Source organism: Lytechinus pictus, chromosome 3, assembly GCF_037042905.1.
Source record: "Lytechinus pictus isolate F3 Inbred chromosome 3, Lp3.0, whole genome shotgun sequence".
Lineage (NCBI taxonomy): Eukaryota > Metazoa > Echinodermata > Echinoidea > Temnopleuroida > Toxopneustidae > Lytechinus > Lytechinus pictus.
In genome coordinates, this window is record NC_087247.1 from 63,295,724 (window position 1) to 63,315,210 (window position 19,487).

General features: G+C 35.3%; 1 protein-coding gene across 1 annotated transcript in view; it reads right to left on the reverse strand.

Annotated features, from left to right (window-relative positions):
• Positions 1–19,487, reverse strand: part of LOC129256831 (macrophage mannose receptor 1-like) — a 103,467-nt gene that overhangs the window by 45,895 nt on the left and 38,085 nt on the right. The window contains exons 11-23 of the mRNA XM_064097548.1: positions 19,029–19,058; positions 18,618–18,757; positions 16,792–16,904; positions 15,560–15,690; positions 14,081–14,301; positions 13,081–13,169; positions 12,485–12,585; positions 11,789–11,915; positions 11,149–11,231; positions 8,416–8,532; positions 2,846–2,917; positions 2,428–2,460; positions 212–376 (exon numbers count right to left, since the gene is read on the reverse strand). Of these exons, the coding sequence (XP_063953618.1) occupies positions 212–376; positions 2,428–2,460; positions 2,846–2,917; positions 8,416–8,532; positions 11,149–11,231; positions 11,789–11,915; positions 12,485–12,585; positions 13,081–13,169; positions 14,081–14,301; positions 15,560–15,690; positions 16,792–16,904; positions 18,618–18,757; positions 19,029–19,058 (1,422 nt within the window). The remainder of the gene's footprint in view (positions 1–211; positions 377–2,427; positions 2,461–2,845; positions 2,918–8,415; positions 8,533–11,148; positions 11,232–11,788; positions 11,916–12,484; positions 12,586–13,080; positions 13,170–14,080; positions 14,302–15,559; positions 15,691–16,791; positions 16,905–18,617; positions 18,758–19,028; positions 19,059–19,487) is intronic.

A 19,487-nucleotide genomic window follows, 5' to 3' on the forward strand; every position in this document is an offset into this window, starting at 1 on the left:
TGTCTTAACAATTATCATAATCATTTTTCATCATAATCATTATTATAATAAAATCATGATAGATAAGATAGAAAAAATCATAGAAAATGACTGTGTTTATAAAACAGTGATCATCCTGTTCAGTCCTAATCGGAACTGTGTGATCTTGCCATCATTATAACTGTAAAGACCCTCCTAAATCATGATTTCCATTCATGAAATAATTGATTACCTGTAATAAAAGACTGTTCTCCGATGGAATGAATACTAGCTAGATGTGATCCGGGAAACAAGTCCGTGCACTCTGATTCAGCATCTGCTAAATTCTTCTCCACACTTGGGATATAGTAGCACCAATCACCGTAAAGACCCCAACCGCGGTCACAAGATCCTACCTCTGAATTTTCAAGAATTAATAGTAGGTTGATATTATTGGTGTATTCCAAAATTTAAGATTCCCTCCTCGTTGAATAAAAGCTTTTAAAACTGACACAATATTTTCTAGATTAAATCGGACAAACCAATGCAAATACAAATTTAAGATTGCACTCAAGGGCCTGGTGATACAGAGAAAAGCATCGGAAAATTAATTCCATCGAACTATCATAGAACTCTTTTTCATTCCAATGAAGAATGTTGTCTTAGATCCTCAAAAACATTTGCCAAGTAATTTGTTATTTATTTATTTGAACAGAATATAGAATATGGTGCTTTCATACAAATAAAAAGAAAACAAAATATGTACAATCAATAAAAACAAGCAATTAAAACAACATAAAACAAATTATCAATCCCTTTACCCCAAATGTAAATATGTGTGATAAAAACGTTTCAATATACCCTAATATCAATATAATTTGTTGTTAAGCACCCTTCGCTTTATAATTCGTTAATTTTCTAAATGCTATCAAGAGAAATCCTCATTCATCATGTTCAAAATAATGAAGAAAGTTGTCTTAGAAATCCCTCAAAAACAGTTGTCAAGTAATTTGTTATGTTTAATCAAAACGTTTCAATACACCCCAATATCAATATAACTCGCTTGATAATTCGTGAAATTTTCTAAAAGCTATCAAGAGAAATTTTCATTAATTAGTATCATACATATTGTACTCTTCCAAGATATCTTTCTGAATTAATGCAATCCTGTATAGTCCCAATAAATTCCTTTGTTCTGCAAATCAAAATCGCTCGTTCATCAAATATTAAGAAAATAATGTGGTGATACTGTAGGTGCTTTCTAAGTTCTGCCCTACGTCTTTGGAATTCTCAATTCCAGCCTCAATTCCTTGCATCCATGATCTCACATTGCTTTTGTAAATCAAACTCAAAGCCTTATCGAATGGAAATTACATATTCAACCCGGTCTTTATTATCGTTATTTTTAGACACTGATATAAATCTTATGAAAAGCGCGCATAGGATGGTAAATTGTCAATTCGTCTACTGCCAACTTGTCCACTTACCAAATAGTCTACTTTCATTTAGTCTAATGCCATTCCGTCCATCAACATATCGTCTAACATCCATTTGGTCCAAAAATCATTTGGTCCAATCACCACTTCGCCTAATCACCATTTGGTCTATGACCATTTCGTCTCATAAGCAGTTGGTCTAATATACATTCCATTTTCATTCATTTTGTACAATTAACACTTAGTAAAATCGGACCAAATGGAATATGGACTAAAAGGCTATTGGACCAACTGGTTATTAGACGAAATGGCAATTAGACAATATGGATTATGGACGAACTGATGGTACACCAAATGATAGTAGACGAGTTGGCGATTGGACGAATTGACATTAGACGAATTGGAAATAAACCCGTAGGATCATGGACCTACTAATCTGACCCATGGTAGGACCAAGAAAACATGCAGTGAACATGCACAGTAGGATCTTATGATACATTGAAAATACATCAACCAAATGACACAGGAAAGACCCAATAAGAATAAGGTGGCATTTCGTGGGGCAGGGGGCGTCCCACCTACAATATATAAAGTCGTGGGAACGGTAAGAAAGAATGAGCAGAAAAAGAGTGAATATGAAAAAAAAAAAAAAGAGATTTGGGTCGCGCATTTCTATATATAACCCCATTATTCAACTGAGAAAAATATGACCTCACCTCAAGTTCGCCTTGCCCCTACGAAATAGCTTGACCTCTTCCCTCTTTTAAGGTTTTAAAAATTATGAATTTGATGGAGAATGGATACAGCTGGTCCTCAATAATGGGCCACATTTTAGCGCATGGTGTAGTAAAGAATACAAATCAAAAATAAGGTATCCAATTCATGTCAACAACGTAATATCCTTTACATGCTTTAGGCAGTCTTGTAGGTTCGTGGTAAAATGGTGTAAGTATTGGTGTGTATGTCATTTTCTTCACCACGTCGATATAAATGGGTAATGTATATACTGTTAAACAACAATAAATGCACTCACTATCTGGGGCTGTCACAGGTGTTACAGTGGATCCTAATAAAAAAAATGAAAGGGTTAAATAGAATTAATTCCAGAGTAATGCAATATCCTCCACATATTTTTACCACTCTCATATAAAAGACGTCATTTAGAAAGATTTCTTTTTGATATTGTTTTTTATAATTATATATTTTTCTAATTAGAAAGTCAAAAGGGGCCTAAGCTTTCGATCCTAGCAGAATCTACGTCGGAGGCAAAATGACAAACATATAAAGTTGACTTTCTAATTTACTCCATTGGCTCTCTTTTATTAGATAAGCAGTTTTGAGCAGCTTCTTTTTGCTATTTTTCTAATTGTCTAATATAGTATGATGTCTGATAAGATGAAAACAATTTTTCATATAATTGAAATCAATGATAATAAGTGAAATTTCTTTACCAGCTTTGATCTTGCAGAAGAACCCAGCCAATAATGTGCATAGCATTTGATTCCAGAGTCCCATTTGGTCATCTGAAAGAAAGACAAATCAAATTTATTTCCTGTATCATATCATAATAAAGTATCTAATGCATAAAAACTATTTTTAAGCTCTTCGAGGAGCCAAAATGATAATTCGTTTTACATCTGAACAGGAATTCCTGTCACCCCGCGACAATTTGTGCAAAAAACTAACACCACAAATTGTCACCCCTGCTAAAAATTGTCGCCCCATTTCACTTAACACTTGACTTACTTGTTTGTGTGTATGTTAGGGTGGGTGTGCGTGTGTGTATATGTGTGTTAATTAACAACACTTTGACTCTTTGAGAGAAACTGATGGTCAGACCTGCTGATGGTGGTATATCACGTTTCAGACGGATTTTTTACTACTTTTAAACGGTTTTGAGACGATTTTGAAATTTGTTGCAGGGACCTCTTCTGAGGCCCCTGACGTTTCATTAGTCTCGGGAATCTCAAAACCGTCGCAAAATAATCCAGTAACAAGAGGATTGTTCGAATGAAAGGGGCTTCGATCTGGCCCCCTGTGACGAGCCCTCGTAAACTTTTTGGTCAATTGCCATTTGGTCTAAACCCACTTTGACTAATCTCCTTTTCTTCTCATATCACATAGTCTGATTCCATTCTGATTATAAGCAGTCGGTCTAATTAACTACCTTTTTGTCTATGTACATTGTAGCACTTCGCCTATTCACATTTCGTCTAATGCCCACTTCGTTTACCGTCCATTTGATCTGTCACCCCTTGGTTGCTCTCAGTAAGAAACTGATACTAGACTAAATATTCATTTGGTTATTACACGATAATGCAATTAGACCATTTGGCTATTAGACGAATTGGTCATTAGATCAAATGAGAATTAGACCAAGTACATATTATACCAAATTATCAGTAGACCAAATGATTTAAGCCCATGTGTATTAGACAAACGGAGAATTAGTCCAACTGTTGTTAGGCCAAGTGGATGAAAACAAAATTTTCCACGGGCTCTGCTGCTGTCCTCTCTGTTAGCCTCCCCGAAGGTAAATTGCTATTTGGTCTAAGCCCGATTTGACTAATGGCCGTTTAGCCTCATCCTATACACGGTCTAATTCCATTTTTTCTACAACCAGTTTACTTTTTGGTCTAATTGTCATTTTGCTTCTTTACTATTCCGTCTAATTTCCATTTGGCCTAATACTAGTATCTAATTGGTCTAACACCACTTGGTCAATTCCTGTAACAGATGGAAATATTCATTTGGGATTTAGACAAAAAGGCGATTAGACCATTTGGCAATTCGACGATGATTCGGCAATAGACCTACCGAATGGCCATGACAGCAAGCAAGAATGAATCGACCAAGTCCTATACATTAGACCACGTGGAGGTTAGACCAAACTGTTACTAGAGCAAATTGGTTTCGCTCATATGATATTAGACGATCAGAGAGTTAGACAGTGGCGTAACAGGCGGGGGGGGGGGGAGGGCAGGGGGGCAAGCTGCCCCCCCCCGGCCGATTTCGCCGGGAAAATAAAAGAATAACGGGAAAAAGAAAAAAAGAGCGAGAAAGAAAGTGAAAGGGGAAGGAAAGGGAACAGGAAAGGAGAAAAAGGAAAGGGAAAAGTGAAAAGAAAACGAAGAAAAAACATTTTTTTTTAATGGAAAAGGAAGGAAAGCGGAAAAATGTACGAAAGAAGAACATTTGAGAAAGAACAAATCATTCCGAAATCCGAAATAGGCCTATGTAAATAATGTAATGCAATAGCAAAAGCACGGTGAGAAATAAATTAAAAGATGACAAAATGGCAAACAATAGCGGGAAATTAAGGTAGAATGTAATTAATCAAAAGCTTAATTGGAAAACAAAGAAAAGGGACAAGAAAAAAAAATAATAACACGACCGGGCTGCCGATGATTGAAATTAAAGAGCGGGAAGAAAAATGGACTGCATACAACATTGTGCTATAAGCTTGCTAAAGTTTATGCAAATAAGCTACTGGGGCTTTGCCCCAGACCCCACGCAGTTCTAGGGGCTCTTCATTTATAACCTTCAAATGGCTTTATAACGCCCCCCGTTCAATCACGTTCAATCACTGGCATACAGGCGCGGGAAGGGGTCTTTGTTCCACACCCACGAAGAAATAAAATAAATTATAGGAGACAACGTACAATGAAATGAGTGGAAACAATGAAATGTGTTATTTGCTGAATATAATGGAAAATTTATCATATAATTTGAATTTAATTTCAATAGGCAATTTTTTTCCAGCTCGCTTTGCACGCTGGCAACTTTTTACAAATTTTTCCCACATTGCTATGTTTTGCCCCTCAAAATATTTGGTTCATTACGCAACTGGGTTGAATAAATGTGTTGTGTAAAAGCTATATTCTGTATATTCCCGCGATTTGATTAAAATAGCGGCAATTTGCGAGGTTTAAATGGCTTTGATATCAAGAAGTTCCGGGGGCTCTGCCCCGACCACAACTGCACAGCACTGCGTATGGAAGGGTTGGGCCATGGCTCTAAAAAGTTCTACAAACAAGAACAAAAAAGGAGGAAAGAAAAGCAAAGGAAAAATGTACGATATGATTTTATTTACTGAATATAATGTCAAAAAATAGCTCAAAGTTAGATTGAAAAGGTGATTTTTTTCTCGCTGCTTCGCTCGCTCGGGACTTATATAAAGCATCTTTTTAGCACATGTGCTTTACTGCGCCCCTCGTTTTTTTTTTTTTTTTTTTTTTAACTCTTCACGCTACTGCCGCAAAGAATCCTGTTCACAGTGGCGTACAGACCACAAAAAATAAATCTAAAGAGAGAAGAGTGAAATATATTATTCTCTGAATATCATGTTTAAATCTATCACAAAATTTGATTTTTGTATCAAAATGGTCAAAATTTTTGCTCGCTCGCTCGCAACTTCTTTTAAAGATAAATTTTGCCCGATACGCAATATCTGGCCTTCTCAAAATAGTCGCCTCATTGCATCACTACACCTGGTGGGTGTTTCATAAAGCTGTTCGTAAAGTTACGCACGACTTTACGCACGACTGGAACATGTTCTTAGGTCATATATCAATTATACAGGGATATCATTTTGCACAAGAAAGGATCGCCAGTCGTGCGTAAAGCCATTCGTATCTTACGAACAGCTTTATGAAACACCCACCTGTTCATACCATGATATGACCGGGACATTTTTGGCTCTTGCCCCCCCCCCCTCCCCCTGGCCACCGACCCCTGTTACGCCGCTGCCGCTAGACCAAGTGGATATACCCCCCTAAATAAATGTAGATTTGGATATATAGAGAAAAATCAAACTAGAATAACGCTGAAAATTTCATCAAAATCGGATGTAAAATAAGAAAGTTATGACATTTTAAAGTTTCGTTTATTTTTCACAAAACAGTGATATGCACAACCCATTGACATGCAAATGAGACAGTCGATGATATCCCTCACTATTTCTTTTGTTTTTTATTGTTTGAATTATACTATATTTCTTTTTTTTTCTACAGATTTGACAATAAGGATCAACTTGACTAAACCATATTATATTAAACAATGCTAATTCCACATGTTCAGGGACGAATTAATCTTTGTTTCCCTTGACAATGGGGAAAAAATTAGAATATTTCATATTTCACATAATAGAATACAAAAGAAATAGTGAGTGGATGACGTCATCAGTCTCCTCATTTGCCCGGATGTGCATATAACTATTTTGTGAGATTAAGCGAAACTTTAAAATGTCATAACTTTCTTATTTTACATCCGATTTTGATGAAAGTTCCAGTGTTATGTTTGTTGGATTTCTCTCTTTTTATTCAAATCAACTTTTTGCTGGGATGGACTTGTCCTTTAACAAGTGGAACGCCTCTGACCGTTTCGCCTGCATTACGCGATTCGATATAGCAACAGAACTTTGAAAACAGCTATTGAATAATTATTAACAAAAGAAAACACTCATGATAACAAAATACTTTGTCCATTGACCCGACATGACCTTTGACCATGATCATGTGACCTAAGACATGTGCAAAACATACTTGATTACCCTTGTCACTGGCGTACCTAGGATTTTCCAGAAGGGGGGCAAATTTTTTGGAGGATTTTCGTCCGCGAAGAAATTTGACAAGCAAAAAATAAAAAATAGAATTAATAAATAAAGGTCTTCAGGTTCAAAAGAGGGGGCCACGTCTGTTTTTATTGCATTTTTACATTACAAATTATTAATTTGGCTTCTCAAAAGGGGGGGGGGCACGTCCCCTGTATCAGTTGTGACTCGTCAGGGGGGCAGGGATACGTCCCCTGCATGAGTTGTGACTCGTCAGGGGGAGACAGTCTGCCCCCCCCCCCTTAGGTACGCTAGTGACGCTTGTGTCTATGTTTCATGAACGACATGTGTAGATCCAGTTATGATGCCAATTCAACAAACACCCCCAACACGGCCAAAGTTTATTGACCATAAATAACCTTTGATCTTGGTCATGTGACCTGAAACAGGATATTCAGGGATACATGGTTACTCTTATGTCCAAGTTTCATGAACTAGGTCCATATATACTTTGCGAGTTATGACAACATTTCAAAAACTTAACCTTGGTTATTAAAGATTTCGATACTTGATTCCCCCAACATGGTCTTAGTTCATTGAGCAAATTGTCGCGAGGCGTCAATTGTGCAGGGGTGACAGTTTGTGGTGTCAGTTTCTGCACATCGCGGGGTGACAATTTGTGCTGGGGTGACAATTTGTGGTGCAACAACCAGAGCCGTGAATGATACAAAAACTATTTACGGCTTGATGGGTGGGGCTTAAATCAAAGACATGGACATAAGAGTTTGTATTATTTTGATAACAATGCGCGTACACACAGTGATTAATCACCTTTATCAAATTCTATAAATAATTTCTCACCCGAAGATCGGGATTCCTTATGTTGTTCATTCAATAACATGTCATATATATTGTATATTCAAAATCGAAGACGGGTATAAACCAAATATACAGCCGTTTCGATCGGAGGTCGGTGAAACAATGGTTCCCTTAGTGATGCGAATGTAATCTTATACTTGATTCGGGGCCGCGCCCCTCAGGAAAATAGTGAGTCGCATTCCGGCATCACTTCGGGAACTATAGTTCCAACCACCTCCTCTGGCGGCCGTACATATATTTTTTATAATCTACATCATTGTGTTTTTTGGATAGTAAACACTGGAACAGGTTGGTTAGCTCGCTCTTCCCTCTCGCCAACTTTGATGATGATAGTAAATTGCCTCAACAGTTCCATTGAAATAACTAACGATTCACTGATCGATAGAATGCTCCGAAAGCAAGGGGTGGTAGATTGTATGCATGCAGTATGACAATGGGTACCGTGAAGACGATTGTCAGCAATTTTAAGCCTACCCCGCCCACCCAAAACCCGTGAAATGAAGGGAGGTGGTTTGGGTAAAGCATTTGAAATGTTAAATCAAAATCTAATATGGAATTATACAGGAGCGTTATATAATTATTTATAGTTACCTGTGTTGAGATAAGCACAGTCTGCCTGCCCATAAGTATTCGTAGGTTGACTAGGCCAGTTTTCATATGTAGATTTAGTCTCATGCACCCACTGCCATTGGCCATCATTGATGATATCTATAACAATATCAGAAATTAAGAACAATTATGATAACAGCAATGATGATAATGATACTAATAACAACAGCAATGATAATAATAACAACAGCAATGATGATAACGAAAATATTACCAGGGTCGACACCAGGATTTGTTCACGGGGGGGGGGGGGGGAGGGGGCAGGCCGTCAGAAAGGTCACGTCTTCTTTCTCAATTGAATTTATGGAATGAAATGAATTCGGCCCAGATCTCTCCTTTTTATACTCTTCTTTATTTTTCTCTGTTTTAACTACTTACAATTCATCCCCATGGTCCCCGAGCAATGATGAAAATATGATGATAGTAATAATAACAATTAAAACAACGAAACAACAACAAAAAATGACAGTAATGATAATAATAGAATAATGATGGCAGTGATTGAAATGGTTTGACAAGTATACGACCATTACAAAGATTTCAAAAAGATAATTGCACATGTATTCACACTGCAACGCTACTTTTCACCTTGTTAAAAATATTTCATACATAACTATGTCTTTTTCGATCGTGTTTGTATCTTGTGAAAGGGGAAACTTGATCCTTTTTCATTTCTGAGAGTAAAACATTACCAGGCCCGGTCACTCTTATAAAAGGGAAAGCAGATAAAAGAAAAATATGAAGTAGGGAAGAAATAATAAAGCCGTTTCATATATTTTCCACCCACAACTCATCATATAAAAAATAAATTATTACCAGAACAAGAAAATTAGGTTACGTCAAGGATGGTTTTGCAAATACGATTTTATGCCACATTTTATTATAGGATATGTTGCGATAACAGTCACTTTCTTGAGGTTAATATAAACATTTGCAGCAATAAACGATTTTTTTCACACATTTATTAAATGGCTGGAAAATCATTACCCTTGCTCGGCGAGATTTGCTTTGGACTTGTTTGTCTTGATGACAAAATATTGAAACTTGAAAAACCATGTGTGTGTGTGAGGTGTGGGGGAGGGTGCGTGTGTGTGTGTGTGTGTGTGAGGTTGGGTGTATTTTTGTGTGGATTTATGTACATGTACGTATTTGTCTTATTTACTCTCTTAATTATCATTGTAAATATTTTTTTCATCCATATTCTTGTTATGATGTTCTATATAAGGGGCCCCCTTTCAAAAGCTGTGCTTCTTTGTGGTCCCAAACCCATCATGTCATATTATTTTTGTCAAACTGAGTAATATTTATCTTGTTTGATTGGTTTAATTAAATTGAACTTGAACTTGAAAATGATATTTTGCCCATGATGTCTGCACATCTAATATTTAACCTCAAGTCAAACTAGGATTTCTTTAATTTTCTATCAAACCTGCTTTTCCTTAACGAAAAAAAGTCGGCAGTCATTTCATTTTTGTCTCACCTGCATATAGTGAGACTATGGGCGCCGCTTTTCCGACGGCGGCGGCGGCGGCGTCAACGCCAAATCTTAACCTAAGGTTAAGTTTTTGAAATGACAGCATAACTTAGAAAGTATATGGACCTAGTTCATGAAACGTGGCCATAAGGTTAATCAAGTATTACTGAACATCCTGCCTGAGTTTCATGTCACGTGACCAAGGTCAAAGGTCATTTAGGGTCAGTGAACTTAGACCATGTTGGGGGAATCAATATCAAAATCTTAACCTAAGGTTAAGTTTTTGAAATGTCATCATAACTTAAAAAATATATGGATCTGATTCATGAAACTTGGACATAATAGTAATCAAGTATTACTGAACATCCTGTGCAAGTTTCAGGTTACATGATCAAGGTCAAAGGTCATTTAGGGTCAATGAACTTTGGCCAAATTGGGGGTATTTGTTGAATTACCATCATAACTTTGAAAGTATGTTGGTCTAGTTCATAAAACTTGGACATAAGAGTAATCAAGTATCACTGAACATCCTGTGCGCATTTTAGGTCACATGACCAAGGTCAAAGGTCAATGAACTTTGGCCATAATGGGGGTATCTGTTGAATTACCATCATAACTTTGAAAGTTTTTGGATCTGACTCGTGAAACTTGGACATAAGAGTTATCAAGTATCACTGAACATCCTGTGCGAGTTTCGGGTCACATGATCAAGGTCAAAGGTCATGTAAGGTCAATGAACTTTGGCCATGTTGGGGGTATTTGTTGAATTACCATCATATCTCTGTAAGTGTATTGGTCTAGTTCATAAAACATGGAAATAAGAGTAACCAAGTATCACTGAACATTCTGTGCGAGTTATAGTAGTTTTCAAAGTCAGCACTGCTGCTATATTGAATCGCGTGATGCAGGTGAGACCGCCAGAGGCATTCCACTTGTTTGATTTGAAAGCAAATATATGCTGGTACTTGTCTACGCACTGATTCATTTTACACACAATGGGAGGATTTTATTAAGACATCATTTTGTGGTATGCTCATACATTTTTCCTAAGTTTAACATTATTCCATTATTTTTGCTTTTAGGTAATTTGAAAGAAGGGATTTTGTGTCCGTTGCGAATCGTACTTGAAAAAAAAACGCGCATGCACGGAATTGGGACACAGCATCATACATATTTAAAAAGGTCGTACATTGTATGGATATATGTAGATGTTTGATAGTACAACAGAGTTAAAAGAGTACCTGAGTATCCGATCCACATATTGTAAATCTGTTCTTCATAGAGAGGGCCCATTTGGGAAGCAATAAATGTATTTTCTGCACCACTGTAATATAAAAACGAGGACAAATTAGAAATCCTTTCTTTGATCATGTTGATATTGGACAAAACAAGACATATAAACAGGTGGTTTTACGAAACAAATGAATGATAATATTATACACATATTCATCTATGCCGTTATAGTTGTTTTAAACCTTTTAAAGAAGAAGAGTGATCGATGCACAAACAAACGGTTATCAACTCATAGACACACAGGTTCAATGATAACTAACCAAACGAAAGTTTTAAATCTCAAGACATCCCTTTTGGCTTTTCATTGTATTATATTACATATTACATTCTATACAATTGAGAAATTTACTCTCTGATATCAAAAATACAATTTGTGATTTACTTAAAAATCATACTCATGATATTTGGACTCTGTGATGGCAAAAAGTATTTTTTTTAAATCAATACATAAATGGGTAGAAATGGGGGTAGAATAACAATATCTCGAGTTTTGGGGAATCTGAGGGCATTCTAAGACAGAAAGGAAACTTAGGGGGACATAAATGGAATCCTTCAGCGATAAGATTTCTAAACTTCATTTCAACGTACTCCAAAATTGTTCCTAGCCATCCACCTTGAGTACTGCAGTAATAACTTGCATCAGTCCATGTTCTCTTCAGGGCGTTGAATTGATAGCATTCTCCACCGTGGAGTACCCATCCATCTGCACATGTACCTGATATGAAATGTAAAAATTGATCAAACAGTTAGTATTGATTCCATATTGTGATGTTATTCAAATAACAATATTCTACCTCTTCATAATCAAGTCTACTCACAGTAATCCGGTGATTGATTCAATTTAAAAACACAATTTGGTACATGCATGTATTCTTGAAAAGCCTGCTAATTTCACGTATCTAACATCGCTTTTTCGAAGACAGGCCAGGTCATGAGCAACCGGTAGATTTGTGGAATGAATAGATCAGGACAAAGATATACATAGGTTAAAAGAAAATCAGCAAATATACTTTTTTGAAAAAATTCTTACTCCTTTCCCTTAAGATCATTTGCTTTATGTGCCCCCCCCCCATTTCGCATATTCTGGGCATTATAACTGTATTTCCATTTTAATATATGTTAAGTTTAATTTGTTTGGTATGTTTGTGAGGATTTCTTCCAACAAGCTAATGTGTGTTTTTCATGATCCTCCCACCAGAGTTAATGTCAATTATGTATATATGAAATGTTTTTATCTTGAATTGGAAAGTACAAAATGAATAAAAATAAATAAATCTGCCCTACCTTGTGGTTTTTCGCATATAAATCGTTTCCTCGCATTACATTGATCTACACTCCACACATCTGGATATGGTCCTTTTATCATACCACATGCAGGATACACACTAGAAGAAAAGGGGGAAAGGTGCTTCAGATGTATATTTGTACATTGTAATTTTGAGTGCTCTAATTTTCTCATGCGTTTCCGAAACATGAAAGTACAATTGACTTCTTGTACATTTAGATCTTTATCTACATTGTTTAAGAGAATCGGCCATATAGCTGTTACATAATTGTGTCCCACAAAAATAGCGGTCAAAACAAAGGGCGTCAAGTATTGATTACATCATTATTTAACGTAAATTTAAGCGGAAAGAGGCATATTTTCCTAACAGAGTGCAGATAACCAAAATTATACTGTCAAAATAAAAAAAAATTAAGGTCAAATGATCAATGTGATTTTTTAATGAAATTTTTAAAAAATATGTTGAACATTGGATTCTTATTTTACTCACAGACATAACAAACATGGAGGAGTTCATAACATGTTGCAAAATCATTGTATGCAACTGCCTAGAATCTGTACAAGGGCAAAAGGCCGCTAATAAATAACGTCTTACTCTGAATTAGGTTGATTCTCATCCCAATTAGAGTAGTCTTGAGGACCGGTACTAGTCCCATCTTGCCACGTGAATGTGTTTCTGTTGTCCTGTAATAGATAACAAAATATAGATATAGATAAGAGACGTGAAACTGACGTAAAATATATATATGAAAGAGAATATTCAAAAAGTGACACGAAAATATTTTCCGCTATAGGTATTAATGATCTAGATACCTAACGATCTTAAATAGTTTATACATGTATTTATATTGATTTGCTTGGGTGCATATTGTATTAAAAAGCGGTAGAAAGGGTATCATGAAGAATTTCATGCCGGGTTCTGTTTTGAAATCGATTATATATCATTACCGAGGACGGGCTCGGCTAATGTTTGTTTGGATCTGCAGTCTTCGTTTCCGAAACTGACCAATATTCAATACATTATCACTTATATTCGGCTACAACAAAACTTCTATTTATTTTTATGATTTCTAAGTTAATAACGCTCTGTAAAAATATCATATAATTGCAGAAAACCTGCAGCTGCATTGCACAGTGCTCATGGAATAATAATAATGTAGATTATTATTTCCTATTGCCATGTAACCGCTGATGTAGTATTAAAGTAAAGTTTGTTGGAATGAATTCTCCGTTTTCTGAATGAATCATTGTTGATATAATTGAAAGCGTTTGAAATGCCCTTTATAGACACGGGTTCGCAACATGTATACACCCCAAGTGCGTATGCTGTAAATTTACGCTGTAAATGGGAGGGAGGGGGTGACCATGCTAAAAATCACAATCAGATGGTTATTATATTTTTACGTTTTAGTACACGGTTTTTGAAAAAAGGTGTGGGGGGGGGGGGCTGAAGCCCACCCAACCCCTTGGGTCACCAAATAGTTATGCCCAATAAATTACCACTTATATATCTCAAGGAATATTTATTCCAGATAATGACATTTGATGAGTTTGCTACAACATGTACAAAGGAATAATTAGAAGAAAGTGTATACTTCATCGGTAAGTCCAATCCAGTACTGTATGTTAGCATGACGTAGCTGTATTGAAGTAGCAAATGTCTGTTCTTCTTCCGTATTGATAGAAATGATATATCCATCCATAGATGAGCAGTAGTCAGTAGCCTCATAAAAACTCTTTGTATCAGATATCCACCGATAGCACTTTTCACCGGAGGATTCCCATCCATCTTTGATATCGCATTTAGGAATTTCCTCTGCAACAATGAAATGAAGAAAATACAAATCTCCATGGAGAATCTCAGGTCAGAAACAAAACCGTGCAAATTCATTATTTTGATTGGAAAACAAATGATGATGATGACGGTTATGAATCGTGATGATGATGATGATAATAATAATAATGAATTAATAAACGATAATTATAATGATGATGATATTGATTAGACTAATTTTCTCCGTTTTGGATAAATTATCTCTAGTAGTCAAATGCTCGTATTCACTTTCAGTAAAGATGAGATGTTAGCACATTTTATGAGATTTTAGTTAACTGAAGATTACCAATGTCAAACAAGCAACCAAATTAATTGGAATACAGACGGCTTCCTGCTGTTATTTGCCGTTGAATTTCTTTTTGACCACCTTACCATTATTCTTATTTTGACCTAGAGTTTATATCTCTTATCAATGTAAAATTCCTTTCTTTTTTGGCAAATGGAACTAAAACAATTTTGAGTCAATTAGGTAAAACCCAACAAGCAATTCGGACAATCCATCCCTTCCGTAGTTTGTAGCTTTAAAAATATATAATTCAACTCAATTCAATTCATTCATTGTAAGTGCCTTGGGCCTGATGCATGGGAAAGCGCAATAAAATAATCCCTGACAAACGAAGAAAAGTTGACATGTTACCTTTTAAATCTTCGTTTTATAGTTGTTTAAATTTCAAGTCAAGTATTCTTTGATCAACTAAGATATAAATGATTGTTTTGTTTTTGTCATTAAATTGCATAATTAGTTTTGGGCTTGTAAGAAAACAATTCTAAACTTATATCTAGTACAAAACTGTGACCTTTCGGAAGATTAATCCGACAAAATCTACTACTGTTGCAATTGATGTGTTCTTTTCAAGAATAGCCCTTCTCTGAATAAATATATTCAAAGTCTTCACTAGTATCTTAATATAGTTCATCAGTGTACCGAGCGTTTAGAAAGTAGTATAGACTTTAAAAAAAAAATCCATCAAACAGACAGGATGATATAAAGATGATGAAAATAATATTTTCAATTTCATCCATGATTTCGATTTCTACGATATTTAAAGGTTTTTTTCATATCTCTGACTGTTTTTGCGTAATTTTTTTGATCAAGAAATTATAGCCCATTAAGTGATCTTCATGGTGTGTCCTAACATACACACATAAGAATGCAATATGGAATATTTGCAAATAAAATCATTCCAAATATCCGTACAAAATGCAAAATAGATATTTCAACACATTAAATGTATTTTACCGAATCCTTTTGAGCAAGCGAAAGCATTGAGTGCCAGACACTGTTCATCATTCCATGTCCCTCCTTTATACATCTCTACACAATCTTCTCCGATGCCATCATAGTTGTCGGGATTACCAGGAGACCAATTCCTAGATTGATTAAAACAATAAAATAAAGATAATTTTTGTTGTATATCACAGAAAAAATAACAGCATTGAAAATTCATTGATATGGACGGTGTTAGATAACCAATATCTAACACAAAATACATTCATTCTTTCATGATATCGAATTTCTCTCTTTGGCATATCGATTACAATTTCTACATCCCCAGACGATTTTAAAATATCACAATAGGGTGTCCATTGATGGACCTGTCACAACAATCTAGATACTATTAAATGCAAAAGAGCTATTCTGGACCTTAATCATACTCCTCTCAGAGTAAGAAGGGGGACCAGTCATTTTGGAGTGGTATTTACATCTTTTGTGAGTGCATTATAGCTCCTTCTGGAGTGAACAGTGTATATATTTTTACTCCAGAAGTAGCTATGATGCACTAGCTCTCGTCTTACTCTGAAAGGATTGTGATTAGGGACCAGATTAGCTCTTTTGCATTTAGTGTTAAATCGGGTTTACAGTTTACAGGTATAATCACGTTACAAAAATCACGAAAAAATGCAATTCTGGTTCTGTCTTAAAGTGGGCACCGTTGAAGAAAAAGGTTTTTTTATAGTTCGATCTTTTCCATCAACTACAGTAGCAATTTCTCAACAGCCAACTAACATGACTAATATCAAGGATTTCATAAAAGTTACCATGATAGTAACTTTTATGAAACGGGGTTTTGATATTGTTTCGTTACTGTTAAATATAGTCCATTCTCCAGTCCAAACCAACGTCTTTACAAATTTCTTTTAGAGCAATCCATTAACATCTATTACTATCTTTATGAAATGGCAGCCCTATATTTTTTTTCAAAACAGGTAAAAGTAGAAGCTGGACAATTATTGGGATAATTTGATAGACGCTGTAATGATTATAATGATGATTTTGTTCGACCGATGACGATGCCGAGTTTCATGAAGTATTTCTTACAAAAACAAGTCTTGAATGACCTACAGCTTTCAGATTCAATCAGCGTAATATATGAAGTTCTGATATTCACAAATACACATTAAAAATTGTGGATTAATATTATTACAATCGAATCATAATATCAAAGATTTTAATGTGGTTGAAATAGTTACGTGAATGATGGTTTAGTTCCATCTGTCCATACGAATGTATTATCTTCTATGCGATCATACAGTCCAATCCAGAATACTTGGTTGTACGGAGCTGTCTGATCTACCAACCAATTCTATAAACAGCAAAACAATGCGTAAAGGAGAATACTATAAATTTCAAGAAAAGGGAAATGTAGTTGATATCATTTTAATAATTTTTTTCATCAATCCCGTCACACTCTTTACATCAATATACATGTATTTCCACATATTTTCTTGTGAAATACACTCTTGGTAATGCAGCTTATCATAGATTTTGTTTATGTCACATCAAACTCAAGACGAATTCTCGAGGAAAATGTGATGTGACAAACTGAAGAATATACCTACCATTTCTTAATTTTTTGTTTCAATTTCTAGAAACAAAACTTTTTTGTTCTTACTTTCAGCATTATGTCACTCAACAAACAAATAGGTATAGACGGAAACGCACACCCACGGAAAGTCTCATTTGAATAATATTTGCATACACATACTCAAAAGTGCTGAGAGTATGTTTTATTTCAAATCTCAAAATCATTTATTTCACATCTCTTAAAAAAACAGGGTACAATACATAGTGAGTTAATGCAATAGAGTAGAAACAACAATGACAGTGGTACAATTTAGACAAAAGATAACAAGAAAAAACATAGAGTAATGAATGGGATGTGAGGGAGTAACAAAAAGCCATTGGCCTATCTAGGCTACTCCCTTTTTACATTCATTACTGATCATAAATCAAAACAATATCTTCCAATCAACTTTTGAGATTGAAAACAAATTTTAGCACATTCGGTCAGTTTTGAAACGCACAATGTGCCTCAAAGAGAGACAAAACCACTAATTTTACACCTCTTCAGCAATAAAGTTGACCCCCCCCCCGCACGCTATTTTTTTCCTTCCCGGCCTCAAAATATCGGAATCAACCATCTGCTTGGCACAGGACAAGGTTTGAGCTCACAATTAGCAAGACTGTGTCTTCATATCCCAATATTAGCAAGAACTTGAATTTCTTATGAAAAATTTATCCTTTTTATGATAAACTGAGGATAGATTTTGAACTAGCTAGTCTTGTAGCCTTTTAAAAGACTCCAAAGCGTTTAAGTTAAGTTAAGCCATATTGTGGTACCTAGTCCTCTAATTTGACAGCTGCAGTCAAGCAGTGGCGTACAGATGAGGGGGGGGGGCTTGGGGCGCTTGCCCCCACCCAATTTTTTCACGACCAGAAAGAAAAAAAAGGAAAAGGGAAGAGAGAAGGGTGAAATATGACATAATTTTCTAGATATTATGTCAAAATGTATCACAAAATTGAATTTTTGTAATGAAAATGTCGAAATTGTTATCGCTTGCTTCGCTCGCTCGCAATTAAAAAAAACAAATTTTCACGATACAGTATATCTGGCACCCTCATAATTTTTGGCTCATTACGCCGCTGCAGTCAAGGAAACCACCGGACAGTATGCCTGTAGCAAAAAATATCGATTGCATTAGCATATGCGGCCGCAACAATATTTGTAACAAAGCCACTAGATTTGTCAGGTTGTGAAAAAAAGAGAACAAAAACATAATCAAGGAAGATAAAAGACGAGCATAACTATTATAAGATGAAAGGTTTTAGTTGTTTAACTCTGTACGCCTTTTATGCAATTTTGAAATATTCTCCTCTGATGTAAATCTCATATCAAAGAATATTTTAGATTTTTTATAATGATTTATACACAGTCAACCAGTCAATCAATCACCCATTCGCCAAGAGAGGGCCGAACACATGGCCAGGCTTTGACTGAATCTAAATAAAGACTTACATTCATATCCTGACTTTCCAATTTGATGAGATTTGCATGTCTTTCTTGGCAGTACTCCTGAGCGATGTTGAATGTATACTTTTCACCTACAATAAGTACGCAAGTTTCTTGATATTTCATCCATCCATCTCCACATTCAGCTAAAGGTTAAGAAAGGATAAATATGAATTTATATTTGATTTCATTAAACAATAAAAGGCCTATGCATAAACGAAAGTTAGATTATATAAAATTCATAACTTTATTGCAATTTTATCAAATATATAATTATAATCGAAAATTAATGGTGCTTCTGAACAAAGAAGACGAAACTTTGAACAAATATCGTTTCTGTCATGAATCGACTGCTAAAATGTACACATGTTATGATTTTTTTTTTTTGGGGGGGGTCAATACTAACTGAGAACTTACTTGACAACGCTGGTGGATGAGTGGGTCTGGCTATAAAAATGAAACCATGAAAATAGCATTAGTAACAGTAGATCAGACAAGATTGATATCTCGTTTCGATATAATCATTATCATTGAATTATTACATTCCATAAATTAAAGTAAACAATGCATTTTTATTTTTAAAAAATACCCCCAAAACTGACATCTAATGATGTAATTAATTGAATTACTTAAGCCAAAGTGATCTCGGTACATTGTTTTGAAAATATAAGACATGATTATATGGCAAAGCTTGATTCGAATTTTACTCGTAACTTAGGTCCATGCTCGTAATAAGAAGAATATGCTGATATCACCAATATTACTGTATTGATAATAAATCTACCATTAACACGATTAATAGTACTGTCGCAACTGCTGTTGCTTTCCATGTGATATTACTTATGCTATGTTGAACCGTTCATAAGTAAGTTATAT